Here is a 19,265-nt window from a genome sequence, read left to right on the forward strand (position 1 = left end):
ACACTCTAGAAAACACTTAGAATCATGTGTGGCATTTGTGAGTGCTGCCTCAGTGTGGACTGTTACATCAAGAAGCATTTGTTGTAATTAACTTTTATAAAGGGAAGGGTAAAATCTGAATGCTCACTGCAGTAGACTCAGCAACTAGCACACTACCCAAGTAGGAGTTCAGTACATATCTGGGGGCAATTTCTTTTCCGCAGATGTCAGAAGTGGATTTGACAGAGCTATGTAGGCAGAATAAGAGATGGACACCAAACAGCAATGAAACAATCTGTAGTTCCTTACCTGAAATTGCAGATTTTGGTGTAAAATGACTTGCCCAAATGGAGTCAGAATTAGGAAAACATACATACCAGAAATAACATCAAGGATAAGAGCAGATGTACTCACCCCAACCAACGAGGCAAAATTTGAGGCTGTAATTTGGAATGTATATGTTGAACACTTTGACTAGAGCAAAATACATATGGACAGCCTCCAGGCCCATCCAAGTGAAAGAGGTCAGCAGGAAGTAGTGGAGCACCACAGCAGCTGCGGTGCAAAGTTCTCCCTTCTGGAATGAGGACAACCAGGAATTGACCAGAAACACCAAGTTGAGCATCAGTAACGCTGTGCATAGGTTGATAAGGATTTTGGAAGGATGATCTTTTCGGAGTTTACTAAAAGAAAACAAGCAAGAGATGGTCTTGAATGCAGTTCAAGGGGCCAGGTGGTGGTGCACCTGGTTGAGCATGTAAGGAAATGGGGTCAAGCCCCCAGTCCCCATCTGCAGGGGGAAAGCTTCACAAGCAGTGAGGCAGTGTTGCGGGTGTCTCTCTGTCTCTCTTCCTCTCTATCTCTCCCTTCCTTCTTGATTTCTGGTGGTCTCTATTCAATAAATAAATAAAGGCCATAAAATTTTTTGATGCAGTTCAACTTATCAGCTCTTTTCTTTTATGATTAGCGCTTTTGTATCCTACTAGAGAAGTTTTTTTTTTTTTTCCTATCCCAACCCCCTTGCATTAAAAAAAACATTACAGTTCCAGGGTGGGAGAGATAACATAATGGTTATGCAAAAATCTCTCATGTCCAATACTCTGAAGTTCCCGATTCAATCCCCAATACCATCATAAGCCAGAGCAGATCAGTGATCTGGTAAATATTAATAATAATAATAATAATGGCATTACAAAGTTAGGGTTTTTGTTTTCCAGTCAAACATCTTCTCTGTGCAATAAATTAAATAATAAAAGAACCATCTAGAAGGCCAGGTGGGGGGTACACCTGGCTGAGTGCACTGCTTGGCCCATGTTACAGTGCACATGGGCCAAGCAGTGCCCAGTTTCAAGCCGCCAATCGCCACCTACAGGGTAGAAGCTTCACTAGTGGTAAAACAGTGCTGTAGATGTCTTTCTCATTCTCCCTCTCTATCACTGCTTCCTTCTCAAATTCTCTCTCTTGTGTCAAGGTAAAATAAATAAATAAATAAATAAATAAATAAATAAATAAATGATTGAAAATGTAAAAGAACCACCTATTAAAATCAAATCACTCTTATGGCCATACATGTATTGAATTTTAAAGTTTCTCTACCCTCCTTCCTAGTACACAGTATCCTAAATATAGCAACTTTCCTCAACATGAAAGCTATTAACCTCTTATTTATGAAGTCTTGTTTTTTTTTTTTCTGTGTTGACATACTTTGGAAAGAAGGAAGGAAAGTACTTCCTACAAACTTCCATTCTATCATCATTACTTCAGCACACTCAGATTTGGATCTACATCTAAAACCATTTCAGTGAGTTATTCGGGCTTTTCCAAAGATTTAGACATTGTGGAAATGTGACTTTAACTTCAACAAGCAATCACAGTTGTACTTCATGGAAACTAACCCAGTATTTTCCAAATTAAAAAAAAATGTATTTACATGTGATTTTTGCATTGATTTAAAGTTTGCAATTATATTGTATGTATGTTTTTAAAAAAAATTATTTATTTATTGGGGAATTAATGGTTTGCAGTCAACAGTAAATATAATAGTTTGTACATGCATAACATTCCCCAGTTTTCCACATAACAATACAACCCACACTAGGTCTGCCATCATGTTCCAGAACCTGAACCCTCCCCCCTACCCCCCCTCAGAGTCTTTTACTTTGGTGCAATAAACCAATCCAGTCAAAGTTCTGCTTAGTGCTTTCTCTTCTGATCTTGTTTTTCTACTTCTATGAGTGAGATCATCCCATATTCATCCTCTTGTTTCTGACCTATTTCACTTAACATGATTTCTTCAAGCTCCATCCAAGATGGGTTGAAAACGGTGAAATCACCATTTTCAATAGCTGAATAGTATTCCATTTTGTATATATACCACAACTTGCTAACCCACTCATCTGTTTTTGGACACCTGGGTTGCTTCCAGGTTCTGGTTATTACAAATTGTGCTGCTATGAACATAAGTATACATAAATCTTTTTGGATGGGTGTGTTGGGTGCCTTAGGGTATATCTACATGTTTGTATGTGTTTTTAACTGATATAAAAGTGTACAAATCTTTATAATGCAACTCAATGAAACTTTGCATATGAATACACCTAAGGAACCTCCATGCAGATCAAGTGGTATTTTCAACATCTCATATCTGCCTTTAGGAAGGATTATCCAAGAATTTTCCAAGATGTCTGTGCCATTCTGCATTCTCATCCCCAATGTATGAAAGTTTCAACTGCTCCACATTCTTCGTGAAACTTACTATTGTCAGTGTTTTCAATTTGGCCATTCTCTTGAGCATTATCATAGCTTTAATTAACATTTCTCTGATTATTAAGAACATATGAACGTTGGTTGTTTGTGCAAGGGTTAAGGGGAGGCATTATATCCTCTTTCATGAGATGCTTACTTAAGTTTTTTGCCCGCTTTAATTGTACTGTCTGTCTTTTGCTTTTTCTTTGCTGTTTATTTGTAGGAAATGTTTACATTCAGTTCTTCTGTCAGCTATATGTATTGCAAATTTCATCTCCCAGTCTGTGGTTTGAGTTTTCACTATCTTAATGCTGTCCTTTGATGAAAGAAGGCCTTAATTTTAGTGAGGTCCAATTTATCAACCTTTTCTTTTGATGGTTAATGTTTCTGTATCCTGTTAGAGAAGTATTTTCCTATCCCAATGTACTTGCTTTTAAAAAATCCAATTACAATTTCTTTTTTAAGAGGAGCCTTGGTTTTTTATTTTAATCTGTCCACTTCACAATCCAATAGATCTGACCTCTTCCTATTGTGATGAATAGAAACCTTTTATAAAATCACATGAAATTAACATGGTTACAGTGACAGTAGCATCAATCAAACCAAATTAAACATACTCAAAGCAAGGCTCTATCAACTTACTGAAAAGCTATATATGTCACCATCACAACTCCCAGAAAAATGGAGGAGATTCCACATCCAGTATACGTTATAAGTGTAAGTATTCGTTCATTCACTGCATCCACTGAAGACCTGGATAAGTCCTAGGGAATATAATGTGTTGCTTCTTATATATGCACTAGAACAAGTTTATTACAAAACTCTTATAGTACTCACTAACAGGAAGCTCCTGGTGTATAAAGTGGCTCTGTTATACCTCTTATAAAACCAGAGTATGGGACTACTAAGAAGGTGCTTGCTTTGCTATGAGTGTTACCCAGGTTTGAAGCCAGTCTCCACAGCATTTGGGGGAAACTTTGGAACTATGGTATCTTTTTCCCCCTTTATTGGGTGGATTAATGGCTTACAATCAACAGTTAAATACAGTAGTTGGTACATGTATAACTGTACAACATTTCTCAGTTTTTCACATAACCCCCACCTAGATCTTCCTCCGCCCCACCCTGCTTTATCTCTTGGTCAGGAGTCAGTGATTAAGCTAAGAAGCCTACTTATAGTTTAAAAGCCCTCAGGCTCCCATAGCCTACATAGATTTTGAAAAGCCCTATGTCTCTTGTATTTCTCTCTCTCTCTCTCTCTCTCTCTCTCTCTCTCTCTCTCTTTAACCAGGGCATTGCTCAGCTCTGGTTTACGGTGGTGCAGGGGATTGAACCTGGGAGTTTGGAGACTAAGGTATGAGAGTCTCTTTGCATAACCACTATGCTATCTACCCCTTACAGGGAAGAAAAAGAAAAAAAGAGGCTTTTAAGCCACTGTGCTCCAACTCGGGGATTAACGTAATATTGAAACATCTGTCAATTTCCACAACTGTGAACCCTTTAATTACCTTACTTAGACACAAGTTAATCCAGGAAAGAGTGATCAGTAATTTGAAAAGTACTGAGAGAGGGACCTCATAACATACTATATAAAATGGTTAAACCAACAAGAAGAAATATTGGAGAAATAAACCAGAAAGAGTGTTCAGCTAAAAGCCCCCCAAAGGTTGAAGCACAAAATAATGAGGTCAACATCCAAACACTAGTTAAGGAAATAATCACAGGAGTGAGTAAAGAGTTTGAAAGAATTATCATCAGAAATGCAGAAACAACAAATGAGACTCTGGAAGAAAACACTAATCATCCCAAGTTTATTAGAGAGCTGAAAGCTGAAATAGCTGAGCTAAGAATACAACTAGCTGAACAAGCTAAAACAGTATCAGAACAGGGTATCAAAATAGATAGACTCCAGAAAACAGTAGAGGGGAGAGAGAATAGAATGAATGAAGCTGAAGACACAATTAGCAAGATAGAGGATGAATTAGAGAGAACTTAAAAGAAGTAAGAGATCTCAAAAAGAGATTAAGAGATACTGAAAACAACAACAGAGCCCTATGGGATGACTTCAAAAGAAATAATATATGCATTATTGACTTACCAGAGGAAGAAAGAGAGGGAGGGGAAGAAAGCATTCTTTAGGACATAATAGTTGAGAATCTCTCTAGTCTGGACAACATCAAAGACATAAAGTTTCAAGAATCCCAGAGGGTCCCAAACAGAATTAACCCAGACTTAAAGACACCAAGACACATCATTTACAATTGGAAGGAATAAGGATAAAGAAAGGGTCCTGAAGGCTGCAAGAGTAAAACAAAGAGTCAAATACAGAGGAAAACCCATAAGATTAGCAGCAGACTTCTCCACAAAAACACTACAGGCCAGAAGAGAATGGCAAGATATCTATCAAGTGCTCTATGAGAAAGGCTACTGTATCCTCCTAGATTGTCATTCAGACTAGATAGAGGCAAAAAAACCTTTTCAGACAGGCAACAGCTGAAAGAGTCAACTATAACCAAGCCTGCCCTAAAAGAAGTTCTGAAAGGTCTCCTAGAAACAGTCAGATCACCATAAATATGCCATCTATAAGAACACTCTAAAAGTCTACAAGAATGGAGAGTTGGGCAGTAGCGCAGCAGGTTAAGTGCAGGTGACACAGTGCGCAAGGACCCATGAAAGGATACCGGTTTAAGCCCCCGGTTCACCACCTACAAGGGAGTCTCTTCACAAGTGGTGAAGCAGGTCTGCAGGTGTCTATCTTTCTCTCGCCCTCTGTGTCTTCCCCTCTTCTCTCCATTTCTCTCAGTCTATCCAACAACGATGACATCAATAACTACAACAATAAAACAAGGGAAACAAAATGGAATAAATAAATGAATATAAAAAATCTACAAGAATGGTGTTAAAATATCTTCAACCTTTGATATCAATAAATGTCAATGGCCTGAATTCACCTATTAACAGGCACAGAGTAGGAATATGGATCAGAAAACACAACCCAACAATATGCTGTCTACAGGAAACTCACCTAACAAGACAAACACAGACTAAAAGTGAAAGGATGGAAAACTATCATACAAGCCAATGGCCCACACAAAAGGGCAGGAACAGCTATTCTCATATATGACAGGATAGACTTTAAAATCAATAAAATTTAAAAAGATAGGGATGGACACTACTTAATGCTTAGAGGATCGGTCAATCAAGAGGACTTGACAATTAACATCTACGCACCCAATGAGAAGCCATATAAATACATCAAACATCTACTGAAAGAGATACAGCAATATATTAACAGCAACACAGTCATAGTAGGGAACTTTAACACCCCACTCTCTCAACTTGACAGATCATCCAGGCAGAAAATCAATAAAGGCATGAGGTACCTAAATGAGGAGATAGATAACCTAGAACTACTAGATAGTTTCAGAGTCATTCATCCCAAGAATATGGAATATACATTTTACTCATATCCACACGGGTCATTCTCAAGGATAGACCATATGTTAGGCCACAAAGACAGCATCAGCAAATTCAAGAGCATTGAAATCATCCCAAGCATCTTCTCAGACCACAGTGGAATTAAACTAACACTTAACAATCAACAGAAGATTAGCAATAGTCCCAAAATATGGAAGCTCAACAGTACACTACTTAACAATTACAGGATCAAAGAGGAAATAGAGAAAAAAAATGTTTTCAGAGTTCAATGAAAGTGAAGACACAAGCTATCAATATATTTGGGACACAGCTAAGGCAGTACTGAGAGGGAAGTTCATAGCCATACAATCCCACATTAGGAAACAAGAAAAAGCACAAATAAACAGCATGATTGCACATCTTAAAGACCTAGAAGAAGAAGAACAAAGGAACCCTAAAGCAACCAGAAAGACAGAAACCCCTAAAGTTAGGGCAAAAATCAATAACATTGAAAATAAGAAAACCATACAAAAGATCAATGAAAGTAAATATTGGTTCTTTGAAAGAGTGAACAAAATCGACAAACCTTTAGCCAGACTCACAAAACCAAAAAGGGAGAAGACCCAAATAAGTAGGATCATAAATGAAAGAGGAGATATCACAACAGACACCGCAGAAATTCAACATATCATGACATGATTCTATGAACAACAATGTGCCACCAAGCTAGAGAACCTGGAAGAAATGGACTATTACCTAGATACCTACAAACTTCTAAAATTAAGTAAAGAGAGACTAGATAAGATGAACAGGCCCATCACAGCTATTGAAATTGAAACAGTTATCAAATTCCTTCCCAAGAATAAAAGTCCTGGAGCAGATGGTTTTACAAATGAAATTTACAAAACCTTCAAAGAAGAACTAGTACCTCTACTTTTAAAAGTGTTCCAGAAGATTGAAGATACCGGAAGACTCCCTTCCAGTTTCTATGAAGCCAACATCACTCTAATACAAAAAGCAGATAGGGAAACAACCAAAAGAAAAAACTACAGACCAATATCTCTGATGAACTTAGATGCTAAAATACTGAACAAAATTCTAGCCAACTGGACACAGCAGTCTATTAAAAATATTGTTCATCATGACCAAGTGGGGTTTATCCCAGGGATGCAAGGTTGGTTTAATATATGTAAATCAATCAACATGATCCACCAGATCAATAAATGCAAGACTGAAAAGCACATGGTCATATCAATAGATGCAGAGAAAGCCTTTGACAAAATACAACATCCCCTTATGATCAAAACACTACAAAAATGGGAATAGATGGAAAATTCCTGAAGATAGTGGAGTCTATATATAGCAAGCCTACAGCCAACCTCATACTCAATGGTGAAAAACTGGAAGCATTTCCCCTCAGATCAAGTACTAGACAGGGCTGCCCACTATCACCATTATTATTCAACATTGTGTTGGAAGTTCTTGCCATATAAATCAGGCAGGAGCAAGGAACTAAAGGAATACAGATTGGAAGAGAAGAAGTCAAACTCTCCCTAGTTGCAGATGACATGACAGTATACATAGAGAAACCTAAGGAATCCAGCAAGAAGCTTTTGGAAATCACTAGGCAATACAGTAAGGTGTCAGACTACAAAATTAACATTCAAAAGTCAGTGACATTCCTTAATGAAAACATTAAGTTAGAAGAAGTTGAAATACAAAAATAAATTCCTTTTACTGTAGCAACAAAACAATAAAATATCTAGGAATAAACTTAACCAAAGAAGTGAAAGACTTGTATACTGATAATTATGAGTCACAAGTAAATATAAAAAGACACAAAGAAGTGGAAAGATATTCCATGTTCATGGGTTGGAATAAGTAACATCATCAAAATGAATATACTACCCAGAGCCATATACAAATTTAATGCTATCCCTATCAAGATCCCAATCACATTTTTTAGGAGAATAGACTAAATGCTACAAATGTTTATCTGAAACCAGATAGTCAGCGGGGAAGCATCTGCAACCCACAATGACCCTGGGTCCATGCTCCCAGAGGGATAGAGAATGGGAAAGCTATCAGGGGAGGGGATGGGATACGGAGATTGGGTGGTGGGAATTGTGTGGAGTTGTGCCCCTCCTACCCTACGGTTTTGTTAATTTATCCTTTCTTAAATAAAAAATAAACTAAAAAAAAAAAGAATTTTGGTTCATACTCCCAGAGTGGTAAAGAATAAGGAAGCTTTAAATGGAGGGAATGGGACACAGAACAATGGTGCGAACTATATGGAATTGTACCCTTGTTATCTTACAATCTTGTTCATTATTAAGTCACTAATAAGAAAATTTTACAGTCCAAGAGATATTCACCAAACTGAGAATACAGAGGACTGAAACAGTCTTAGGAAACAATGAGGAAATTTATTAGTAAATTCTTAACAATGCTGAGATAAATGAAGAGTAAAGTGATAGAACCAAATATTGCAGCAGAAAACACTTTCAAGATAAGACACCAAATACCAAAGCAAAGAACAAAAAGTTTAAATAAAAGTCACCAAGACAATGAAGATAATATCAGAGAATTATAGGTCCACATCAAGAGGAACCACACTTAGTGTGTCACAGGGATAAAAGGAGGTGCGAGAGAGGTACAAAATTCATATTCAAAGATATTCTATTGATAGTTGAGAATTTTCCCCAAATTAAAGAAAGAGATGGAGCACCACATTCAGGAGGCTCAAAAAGGCTCTAAGAAAAACTTAACCTAAACCCAAGTTTACCAAGATACATAACAATTAAAATGGCGGGAGTCAGGTATAGTGCAGCAGGTTAAGCGCATGTGGCGGTAAGCACAAGGACCAGCCTAAGGATCCCAGTTTGAGCCCCTGGATCCCCACCTGCAGGGAAGTCACTTCACGGGCAGTGAAGCAGGTCTGCAAGTGTCTGTCTTTCTCTCCCCCTCTCTGTCTTCCCCTCCTCTCTTCATTTCTCTCTGTCCTATCTAACAACAATGACAGCAATAACAACAACAATAATAAACAAGGGCTAAAAAGGGAAAGTAAATAAATATTTAAAAATTTCAAAAATATTTATAAAAAACAATTAAAATGGCAAAGATCAAAGGTAAAGAGATTATTTTGAAAGTTGCTACAGAGAAGCAAAGGAAAGCCCGTAAGAAAATCAGTTCCCAAATATATACCTGAAAGCAGAAGTACACAAGAGCATGCAGGGAATACCCTCCAACACTTCATCTGCACTATTCCAGTCTTTAGGTCCATGATTGTTCAACAATCTTTTTGGCTTTTTATGTTAACTCTCTTTTCAGCCACCAGATTCCAGATGCCATCATGATGCTGACCAGGCTTCCCTGGACTGAAGACCCCACCAATGTGTCCTGGAGCTCCACTTCCCCAGAGACCCACCCTACTAGGGAAAGAGAGAGGCAGGTTGAGAGTATGGATTGACCAGTCAACGCCCATGTTCAGCGGGGAAGCAATTACAGAAGCCAGACCTCTCACCTTCTGCAACCCACAACAACCCTGGGTCCATACTCCCAGAGAGATAGAGAATGGGAAAGCTATCAGGGGAGGGGATAGGATATGGAGATCTGGTGGTGGGAATTGTGTGGAACTGTACCCCTCTTATCCTATGGTTTTGTTAATTTATCCTTTCTTAAATAAAAAAGAAAAGAAAAGAAAAGCAGTCCCCACTAGAGAAAGATAGAAACAGGCTGGGTATAAGGTTCAATGCCCATGTCCAGTGAAGAAGCAATTACAGAAAGTAGACCTCCCACCTTCTATACCCCATAAAGATCTTTGAAAGTTGACCAGAGGACTCTGAAACCCAATTCCATCAGGACCCAGAGGAATAAAGGAAAGACATTTGGAAGTAGTGAAAGATGTAGGTATGACTTAAAATGAAAGAGAAGTCAAGACCATAAAAAAATGGGAATATTAGACAGACAGACAGATAGATAAACAGATAGACAATTATATAAATAATAGTCAGCCCATTTCTGTGATCTTGGGAGAATCCTGCAGTTTCCAATGGAGGGAATAGGGACACAGAACTCTGGTGGTGGGAACTGTATAGAATTGTACCCCTGTTATTTTGTGATTTTGTAAATCACCAAATAATAATAATAACAAAAAGAGACTATCAGTTGAATTCTTACTAGAAACTCCAAAGGCTAGAAAGGATTGGCAGGATATATTCAAACTTTTCAATGAAAGGTATGTCCACCCAGGAATACTTCGTCCTACTAAGTTATCAATCGGATTTGAAGGAGACACAAAGAGCTTTTCAGGTAAGCAACAACTGAAAGAATTCATTGCCACTAAACCAGACCTACAAGGGATACAAAAGAGAGTCACATAAAAGAAGATTTTACCCATAGAGGGAAAACACATAACACCAGGAAAATAAGCAAACTCCAAGAGAGACCAGAGACTCAACAGCAGAAGTGAGGTTAACAAAGAGTTAGGGCAGACATAGGGAGAGAGGTGGCCCAGTGGACTTTGGTGGGGTGATATTGGTGTTTTTTGGGGGTTGTGGGTGGAGTGATGCATTTCAAGGAGGTGGAAATTGTACTTCAAAAAACTTATAGGCTTATAAACTAAAAACAAATACAGCTATAAAAATAACTGGATCCTGTTTTATTAAACAAATATATTAATATATACACAAGAGAACAATCCTAAAGATTAAAGGGTTAAAGATGGTGATCTTTGGGGAGAGGAACCATAGAAACCATTTTGGTAATGTTGGAGTTTAGAGTGGCAGATGTTAATTTCATATGGAGAAAATTAAATATTTATTTCAATCTGGTCTACTTTGGATAAATAAAGTGAGCATTTCCCCCATTTTCAAGAACCTTTCCAAAGCTTAGTTCACATAAATATTCCTGGTCTGTACCTTAATAAAAAGCTGTCAGAATTCTACAAACAAGTGATTAATAGACAACTCACCATTAAGACTCCAAAATGAGTGAGGTGGTCACAATGACAGATTGTGTAATTTACATTTGTTTCCTTTACTTTACAGCCAGATGAATTCCATCCACCTTGCCCATCTGTAGAAGACAGAAGGAAACTTCAAAGCAATTTTGTTTTTCTTAGAAATGTTTAACTGTTCATTATAGGCATCCTTCAAACGTGTGTTATAATTAGTATTGTTTGTTAATGCAGTAAGATAGAGGTGTGATTGAATACTGAAATTAAATTAAGTCTAATAGGCTAAATTGGCTTTTCAGGGGAGGGGTCTTTGTAAATGTCACAACTTCATTGACTCTCACTTTCCCTATTCTTGTACCCTACCTCTACATACTAGGACATATTGTAATCATGAATAACAGTCCTGTCAGCATGCTGGAGTGACAGACTGAAACCTGTTTTATTAATAAATAGGTGAGAATATTTTGAAGGACACTGAGATATGTAACAAAATACTACTTGAACATCTACTCTGTGAGGCTGAAATTAACATCTGAAATCCAGAATCCAAACAAGCTCACGTGCTCTGTGTCTGACCATAGTTTGGCACTCTTTAACTCTGGTCTACTTGACAACTGACTAGTTTCTCACTCCTCAGCATAGTCAGGATTCTAGAACCAGTTCATATACTTCTATAACCTGTAGATCTTAGGAACTAAATCAGATTTAGAATAGGTCTTCCAGGGTATCACTAGACCAGATAAGTTATCCTTGGGCAAGCAGCTAAGTGTCAAAGGTTTGTCCATTCTAGACAACTCTATAGATTCTGAAGGCTCTGTGTTCATGACATTAAAGAATCCACATCAACTGATTTAAATGGAGTGGGAGGACAAAGCTCACTCCATAGGAATTTTATCCTGGGATAATTTCTAGGGACCAGAAAAGAATCTCTGCTATAGAAAACCGTCAAGAAGAGACTTTGCCTTTCTTTCCAAGGTGTCAAAGACATGAAAAAATTGCCTCCAGAAGAGTTGCTATAGCTAGAACAACTCACCACATGACTACTCCTGCCATTCCAGGGGAAACTAAATCTTTGTGGGAGTTCTCTGAAACCTGGTGATATCCCTAGAGATTCTGATGGAGATGAAAAGCCTAGGAAAAACTCACTTAGTTATCCCTATACCTTTCTCTTACTGTCCCCAATGACCTATACAATTTTTTGGGGGGGATTAATGATTATAGTAAATACAGTTGTTCATACATGGGTAAAATTTCTCAATTTTTCTGCAAAACACTCACTCCCGGCCTAGGTCCTCCTCCAACATCATGCTCCAGGACCTGAAAGCCTCTCCCCACAACCCCCCAGAGTCTTTTCCTTTCATACAATATACCAAACCCAATCCAAGTTCTACTTTGTGTTTCCCCTTTCTGTCCTTATTTCTCAACTTCTGTCCATGAGTGAGACCATCCCATAGTCATCCTTTCCTTTCTGGCTGATCTCACTTAACATGATTCATAAAAGGAAACACTGACAAAAACCATGGATTAAGAAGGGTACAACGCCAAACAGTTCCCACCACCAGAACTCCATATCCCATCCCCTCCCCTGATAGCTTCCCTATTCTTTATCTCTCCGGGAGTATGGATTCAGGGTCATTATGGGGTGCAAAATATGGAAGGATCACTGGTCACTTCTACCAGGAACATTATCATAAGCCCTCATGCAGGCCTCCCCAGAACCTTGCGCTCACCATAAAGCAGCAATGGTAGGTACTGCTCCAGTCTCTGAAGAGAGGCCCTGGCATCCTACTCTGCCACTCAAGAAAGACTGGTCCTGAAATGAGTGCAGCCTGGAATGTCCCCAAATGTGGTTATGAACTGTGAGCTCAGACTGACAGGGACTCAGAGGTTACACAGGCTCCTGTGCTAAATATAAATATGTAAGTGACCCTGGGTCAGGTGAGTGGGGTTAAACAGTTAATTTTATTCATATATTATTTAAAGAATGGGAGCTATTCTCTGCCCTAGTCCAACCTTCTAGCCCTTTTTTTATACTCAGACACAATCTTCTCAGACAAAATTTTTGTCCAACTCCATGTTAGCTATCAAACTCAAGCAAAAACTACGATAGTAATGGACCCCTAGGAACATACCTAAAATGGACTTCCTAGCTTCTTTTCACCCTAATATCCCTGCTCTCATCTGCTCTGTACCTACTTTTTAAATTCCTCTTCATTAATCATTTTGTCCCATTTTATATCTTGCTGCCTTTGAGCCACCAAGTTGCAGATGCTATCATGAGTCCATCCTGATTTCTCTGGGCAGATGACCTCACCAATGTGTCCTGGAACCTCACCTCTCTAGAGCCCCACCCTACTAGAAGAAGATAAAAGCAGGCTAGGGGTATGATGTGACCTTCCAATACCAATGTCCAGAGGAGAATCAATTACGAAAGCCAAAATTCCCTCCTTCTGTACCCCCAAAATAATTTTAATCCGTACTCCCAGTGGGGGAGAAATGATAGGGGAAGATGATCATAGGGCTCTGAACTCCAACTCCATCAGGACCTGAAGAGAGAAGAGGAAAAAGGGAGGGACATTTGGATGTAGTAATAGGTGTATATGTGACTTGGAAAGGAAGAGAAGATGGTACCATTGGACAAAAAAAGGGTAAATATATACAAGTATAGACAGTTATAGAAATGTTGCTTCCAATGGAGGAATTAGGGATTCAGAACTCTGGTGCTGGGAACAGTGTGGAGTTGTACACCTGTTATCAGGTAATTTTTTAAATCAATATTAAATCACTAATAAAATAAGAGTCAAAGCTTGTACCTTGGTCATTTAGTATTCTCTGGAGGGTTTGATAAAATGGTAGCTTCAGTACAATTACTTCCCCTATCATACTGCTAAATAGGAAAAAGTTGTGGTGTGAAGTCTCATAGAGAGCCAAAGAGAAAGGAAAAAATACTTACTGTTACTCTCAAAGTCCCAAAAGGCACAGTGAATTTGATCATAATTCTAGAAAAGAAAGCAAAACCAGAGGTAAACACTGTTTGTGACAATACCGCACAATGACAACTACAAATCACTGCTTCTTTCTGAAGCAATATCTTTTCCAGCATTGGACATACATACACATACATAGTTGAGCCTTTTATGAATTGGTTTCTAAGACTAACCCTGACTATGTCCACAAATGAAAAAAAAAACTTGTTTCTGAATGGTGACCTGCTATGTGTATCTATAATAATTACTGGGTAAGAAAAACATGGAAGCAACCTAAAATACTCATCAACAGATGACTGGATGAAGAAGTTATGGGATATATATTCAGTGGAATACTACTATGCCATTAAAAAGATGTCATTGCATTGTTTGGGACAAAATGGGTGGGATATGGCAAACTAACTTTCAAAAATTAAATCAGACATTTTCTAAGACTTTATGAAATCTATGGTTATCAGAAGGAATGGGGCAGGGCCAAAGGGAAAGATAGGTGGAGGGGCACAGGAATTCTGGTGGTGTGGTGGGTGCAATGTACTCCTGAAATGTTGTATGTCAATAATACTATTTTTTAAAGAATATTTTTATGGGCCAGGTAGCGACACACTCAGTAGAATGCATACATTGTCATGCACAAGGACCAGTGTTCAAGTCCCTAGTACCTTTCTGCAGGAGCAATCTTTCTAAGTGCTGAAGCAGTGCTGCAGGTATCTCTCTTTTTCTCTACCCACCTCTCCCTTCCCCCTTGGTTTCTATCTCTAGGCAATTGATAGATAGATAAGATAGATAGATAGATAGATAGATAGATAGATAGATAGATAGATAGATAGATAGATAGATAGAATATTTGGTAAGACAGAAATTTGCCACGCTTTCCTGGTACACGGATGGACAGTGAGGGCCTGATACAGAGAATATCCTTGTGGAATTTTGGAACGTGGAGCTCACAGCTGAGAGCAAGCCCTAAGGATACAAGATTGAACTGCTTACTCATTAGGCCCAGTGAGCATCTGTGAGGTTTCACCAACTCCTACAATCTCCAAGGAAGTGACAACAACAAGAAATTGGTTACTGGGAGAAATGCTTAGAGAGCTATGGCCCTGGCCCAAATTGAGAGAGCTCATCCATCTAACATATTTCATTTAGTATCTGTTTATTTTTACCCCCTCTCCCACTCTTCCTCCTTCCTTGCTAGAAGTAAGACCTGTGAAAAAATATGCTGTACCATATGGTCTTTTAGATTGGGAAGAAGGGAAGCTCTAAAGACTTCATACTGGACAAACATTTACATCAAAGAATGGGAGAGTAGTTCATTCTTTTACTGCGGCTAAATTTGATCATTTAATAAAATGTACCTTATGCTATGCCATATGACTATGGTTTTGATCCTCTGGTGATAATTAATACACATTTCAGTGTTCTGCATGGAAATTCAAATGATGAAAAATATTTGATGACTTGAAATTAAGTTGTTTGCCTCACTCAAATACAAAATGGAATTTAAAAAACCACTTAGCATGGTGGGATAGCCAGAAGATCCACGCTCCCCCCAAGCACTCCCCTGCCAATCTGTCACAGCGCAAGAACTTCACCATTAGCTATCTCTTTAGGGAAAAAAGCATTCTTTCCAGAAGGTCCCAATTACAGCACATCTCTGTTACCTGGAATGGAGCAATCTTCATTAGGCCTTTGAATCACCTCTGTAAACTAGCCAATTATTTTTAACAAGAAAATCAGGGAGGGGTTATTTGGAGGTTTTGCTATTCAGAGATGAAGGTGGAGATGTTACCCGGTTTCCTTCAATATGCTGCAGAGTAATCACCACTGGGTCATCCAGGTTTTGAATGGACAAGTTGGAAATGCTGGCACTCACAACATAGGTGGTTAATGCTTTGGGGACATTTTTAATCTGTGGGTGAGGCACATAGAAAGAGGAGTTCAGGTCTTAAATTTCAAATTCCTTACAAGTTAATCAAGCTAGAATTCTGAAGTACCACACAGCATCAGGTACAGAAATATGGGAAGCAATTCCAAGCTAAAAAGAGATCTGTAGGTATCCTGTCTTCACATAAGGTCTCAATTATATACAAGCCCAAACTGTTCGTTAATCCTTATACATTAAAATAGCTACCCAACAAGCATTGATTTTTGCACCTGCTACTAAGTTTTGCACCAGCCACAAAATAAAATGATTCCCTACATTGATCACTGTCCATACCCTGAGAATTCACAGCTGACCCCAGTCCTAATCCTCAAGTACCTTCATTTACTGTTTGGGGACCCTTCCTCATATGGAACCTCAGTCCATCATGGGTTAGTTATAAGCCACTTCTTATTTCACCCTCTCTGGAGATGTAAGTATGCCCGTAGACATCCAATTCTAAGGACTGTCAGCCCCTCCCTGGACACAGTCTAGGCATGGTATGCCCTGCTGTCCTACAGATGCTCTTGCACACAGCAGGCACTTTATCCTGTGCCTTCAGTGAGCCTGTTACTCTGTTGAGTGCTTTGTATGTACACTACCTTCAGTGCTCACATAAACAACGTAGGCATTCCCCCCCCCCATCTTATTATGGGGTAAATGTTTTCACAGTATGATTGTTGACACATGGGTACAGCTTCTCATCTCCCAGTGGTAGGTGTCTGAAGAACACACCTACCCCCAACTTAGACTGGTTTTCTCGTCATATTTCAAGACCCCAAGGTTCTCTCCCCCCCACACCCCATCTGTCCTTCCTCAGAGTCTTTTGCTTTGGTGTAGTACACCCCACCCAGTCCAAGTTTCACTTTGTATTTTTCCTCTCTGTCTCTGTTTTTTCTTTTTTTAAATTTCACCTATAAGTGAAATTGTCTGGTATTAACTCTCCTGGTTTTGGCTTATCTTACTGGACATAATGCTTTCTAGCCCCTCCCAAGATGAAGCTAAGGGGATGTCTTCATCATTTTAAACAGGTAGGCTTTTTTTTTTTCTTCAGATAAACTTAGACTCAGAGAGGCTCAAAACATAGGCAAAGATCACACAGCTTTGATGACAAGGCAGGGCTGTTTAATAAAATTTGGTTCAAAGGAAAGGACTTTTTTCTTATAGAGAGTGAGAGGCAGCTAAGGAGAGAGCAAGAGAAAGAAAGACAGAGAGAAGGAGGGACACCTGTAGCACTGTTCCACTACTTGTGGAACTTCGGCCCTGCAAGTGAGGACCAGGGGCTTGAACCTGGGTCTTCTTGCATGATTTTTTAAAGTTTTTTTTTAATTTTTAAAATATATTTATTTATTTATTCCCTTTTGTTGCCCTTGTTTTACTGTTGTAGTTATTATTGCGGTCATTGTTGTTGGATAGGACAGAGAGAAATGGAGAGAGGAGGGGAAGACGGAGAGGGGGAGAGAAAGATAGACACTTGCAGACCTGCTTCACCACCTGTGAAGCGACTCCCCTGCAGGTGGGGAGTGGGGGCTCGAACCGGGATCCTTAAGTCTTCTTGCATGATTACATATGTATTCTACCAGGTGCTCCACTGCCCAATCTTAAAGGAAAAGAACTTGTATGTAGCTGTTGAGAGGTATAGCTCACTAGTTAACATAATTGAGATGTCATAGTTCAAGACTCTAGAAGGTGAACCATCTGGGACATTGTACCTTCTAGGGCATGTATGAAGAAGACAAAAAGATGGACAGGAGCAAGACTGGGGAAGTGAGTATGAAAACCCTGTGAGGACTTGCCAAGAAACATTAAGGGAGATGAGGCCAGACAGTGGCCCAAGTGGAACCTGCTGGGACACTTGTAGAAGATGCCAAGTCCTCATATTTCTAAAGGAACAGTGAATGGCCCCACTTGCTACCCTCACCTGAGCCTTATAGACAGTGAGAAGTGAGTAATTGTGAATGTAGCCTGGAGCTCCACCAGGAAGTTGCTCACTTCCTGTTCCTAACTCAACCCGTTCATCCAAAGCCAGCCTAATGGTCAGGCACCCCCTTCCCTGAGTAAGTCCTCTAGGAGTGGCCTGATGTTGAGGTAAACCTGCTGCAAGGAGTAGTGGGAAAGACATGGGCTGATTGTAGAAAGACCAAGTGCCGGCCTAAGTCCTCTTCCTCAGAAGATTCTTTATCTCCCTGTGGCACTATGGAAGTGACAGAAAGTGGATCATGGGTCCAGGCAGTGCTGCACCCGGTTAAGCACACATATAACCATAAGCAAGGACCTGAGTTTGAGCCCCGCTTCCCCATATGCAGGGGGTCTGCTTCACTAGCAGTGAAGCAGGCCTGCAGATGTCTCTCTTTCTATGCCCCCACCCCTCTCAATTTCTGTCTGTCCTGTCAAATAAAAATAGGGGACAAAATGGCCACAGCCCAGAGTCCTAGATTAGTTGTGCAGGCACCGAGCCCCAGCGATAACCCTGGAGACAATAAAAAAAAAAAAAAAAAAGAAAGAAAGTGGATCAAATAATCTCTAACAATACTACCTAGTTAGACTAAGAAATACAGTTCTCTATAGTGGGAAAGCCAATGGAGGAAGAACACTGGATCAGGACTCAATCAACCTGTTATCTTGAGTTCATTTGTCCTGCTTCACCATGGAGGCTGACTAGGAAAAGGAGCAAGATCAATATGCACTCAACTCCACCATTTGTTTTTGAGGTTCCAACTTTACATACTCCACCTTTGAATCTTTATAGAAGAGGTTTCTGTTTGTCTGGAACACTCCTCCTCCCTCTCCTCAGCCTTGTTTATCTTTCAGCTCTCATTCAACCTCAGCTGATGCCTTTCTTAAACTAGGCCTTTTCCGTTCTCCCAGACGGCAATGCACGCCTCTATGCTCCCAGAGTCTCCTGTGCCATATGGTACTTGCCCAAATGATCTTTCCCTTTCCCAGAGAACTGCTGCTAACAGAGAGCAAAGGGGGATGGACATGTTCTACAAGAGTGGTGTCCTATCAACAGTTTCTAAGGTGATATTTTGTAATGATAGTTAAGATTTCGATCAAAAGATAGTAAAGGAAATAACGTGACAGCAAGGCTGTGAGACTCAGGATTCAGAGTTGGGGAGATAGTTGAAGGGTGGCATCTGCTGTAAGAATTCTTGCCCCCCCTCAAGCCCACCTCATGTCGGCCCCCTCAGTGCTGGAAACTCTGTTCTTCTCCATCAGACTGTTTCCCCCATCAGGTTCCCTAAGAACAGACAGTTCTTTCA

The 19,265-nt window shown here is 39.5% G+C and overlaps 1 protein-coding gene across 1 annotated transcript in view; it reads right to left on the reverse strand.

Annotated features, from left to right (window-relative positions):
• The window catches only part of ADGRG4 (adhesion G protein-coupled receptor G4), a 167,009-nt gene that overhangs the window by 23,395 nt on the left and 124,349 nt on the right, over positions 1-19,265 (reverse strand). Inside the window, 5 exon segments of the mRNA XM_007534529.3 lie at positions 394-662; positions 3,367-3,488; positions 11,113-11,216; positions 14,051-14,096; positions 15,871-15,990. Of these exon segments, the coding sequence (XP_007534591.1) occupies positions 394-662; positions 3,367-3,488; positions 11,113-11,216; positions 14,051-14,096; positions 15,871-15,990 (661 nt within the window).

The sequence above is a fragment of the Erinaceus europaeus genome, chromosome X, assembly GCF_950295315.1.
Source record: "Erinaceus europaeus chromosome X, mEriEur2.1, whole genome shotgun sequence".
Classification (NCBI taxonomy): domain Eukaryota; kingdom Metazoa; phylum Chordata; class Mammalia; order Eulipotyphla; family Erinaceidae; genus Erinaceus; species Erinaceus europaeus.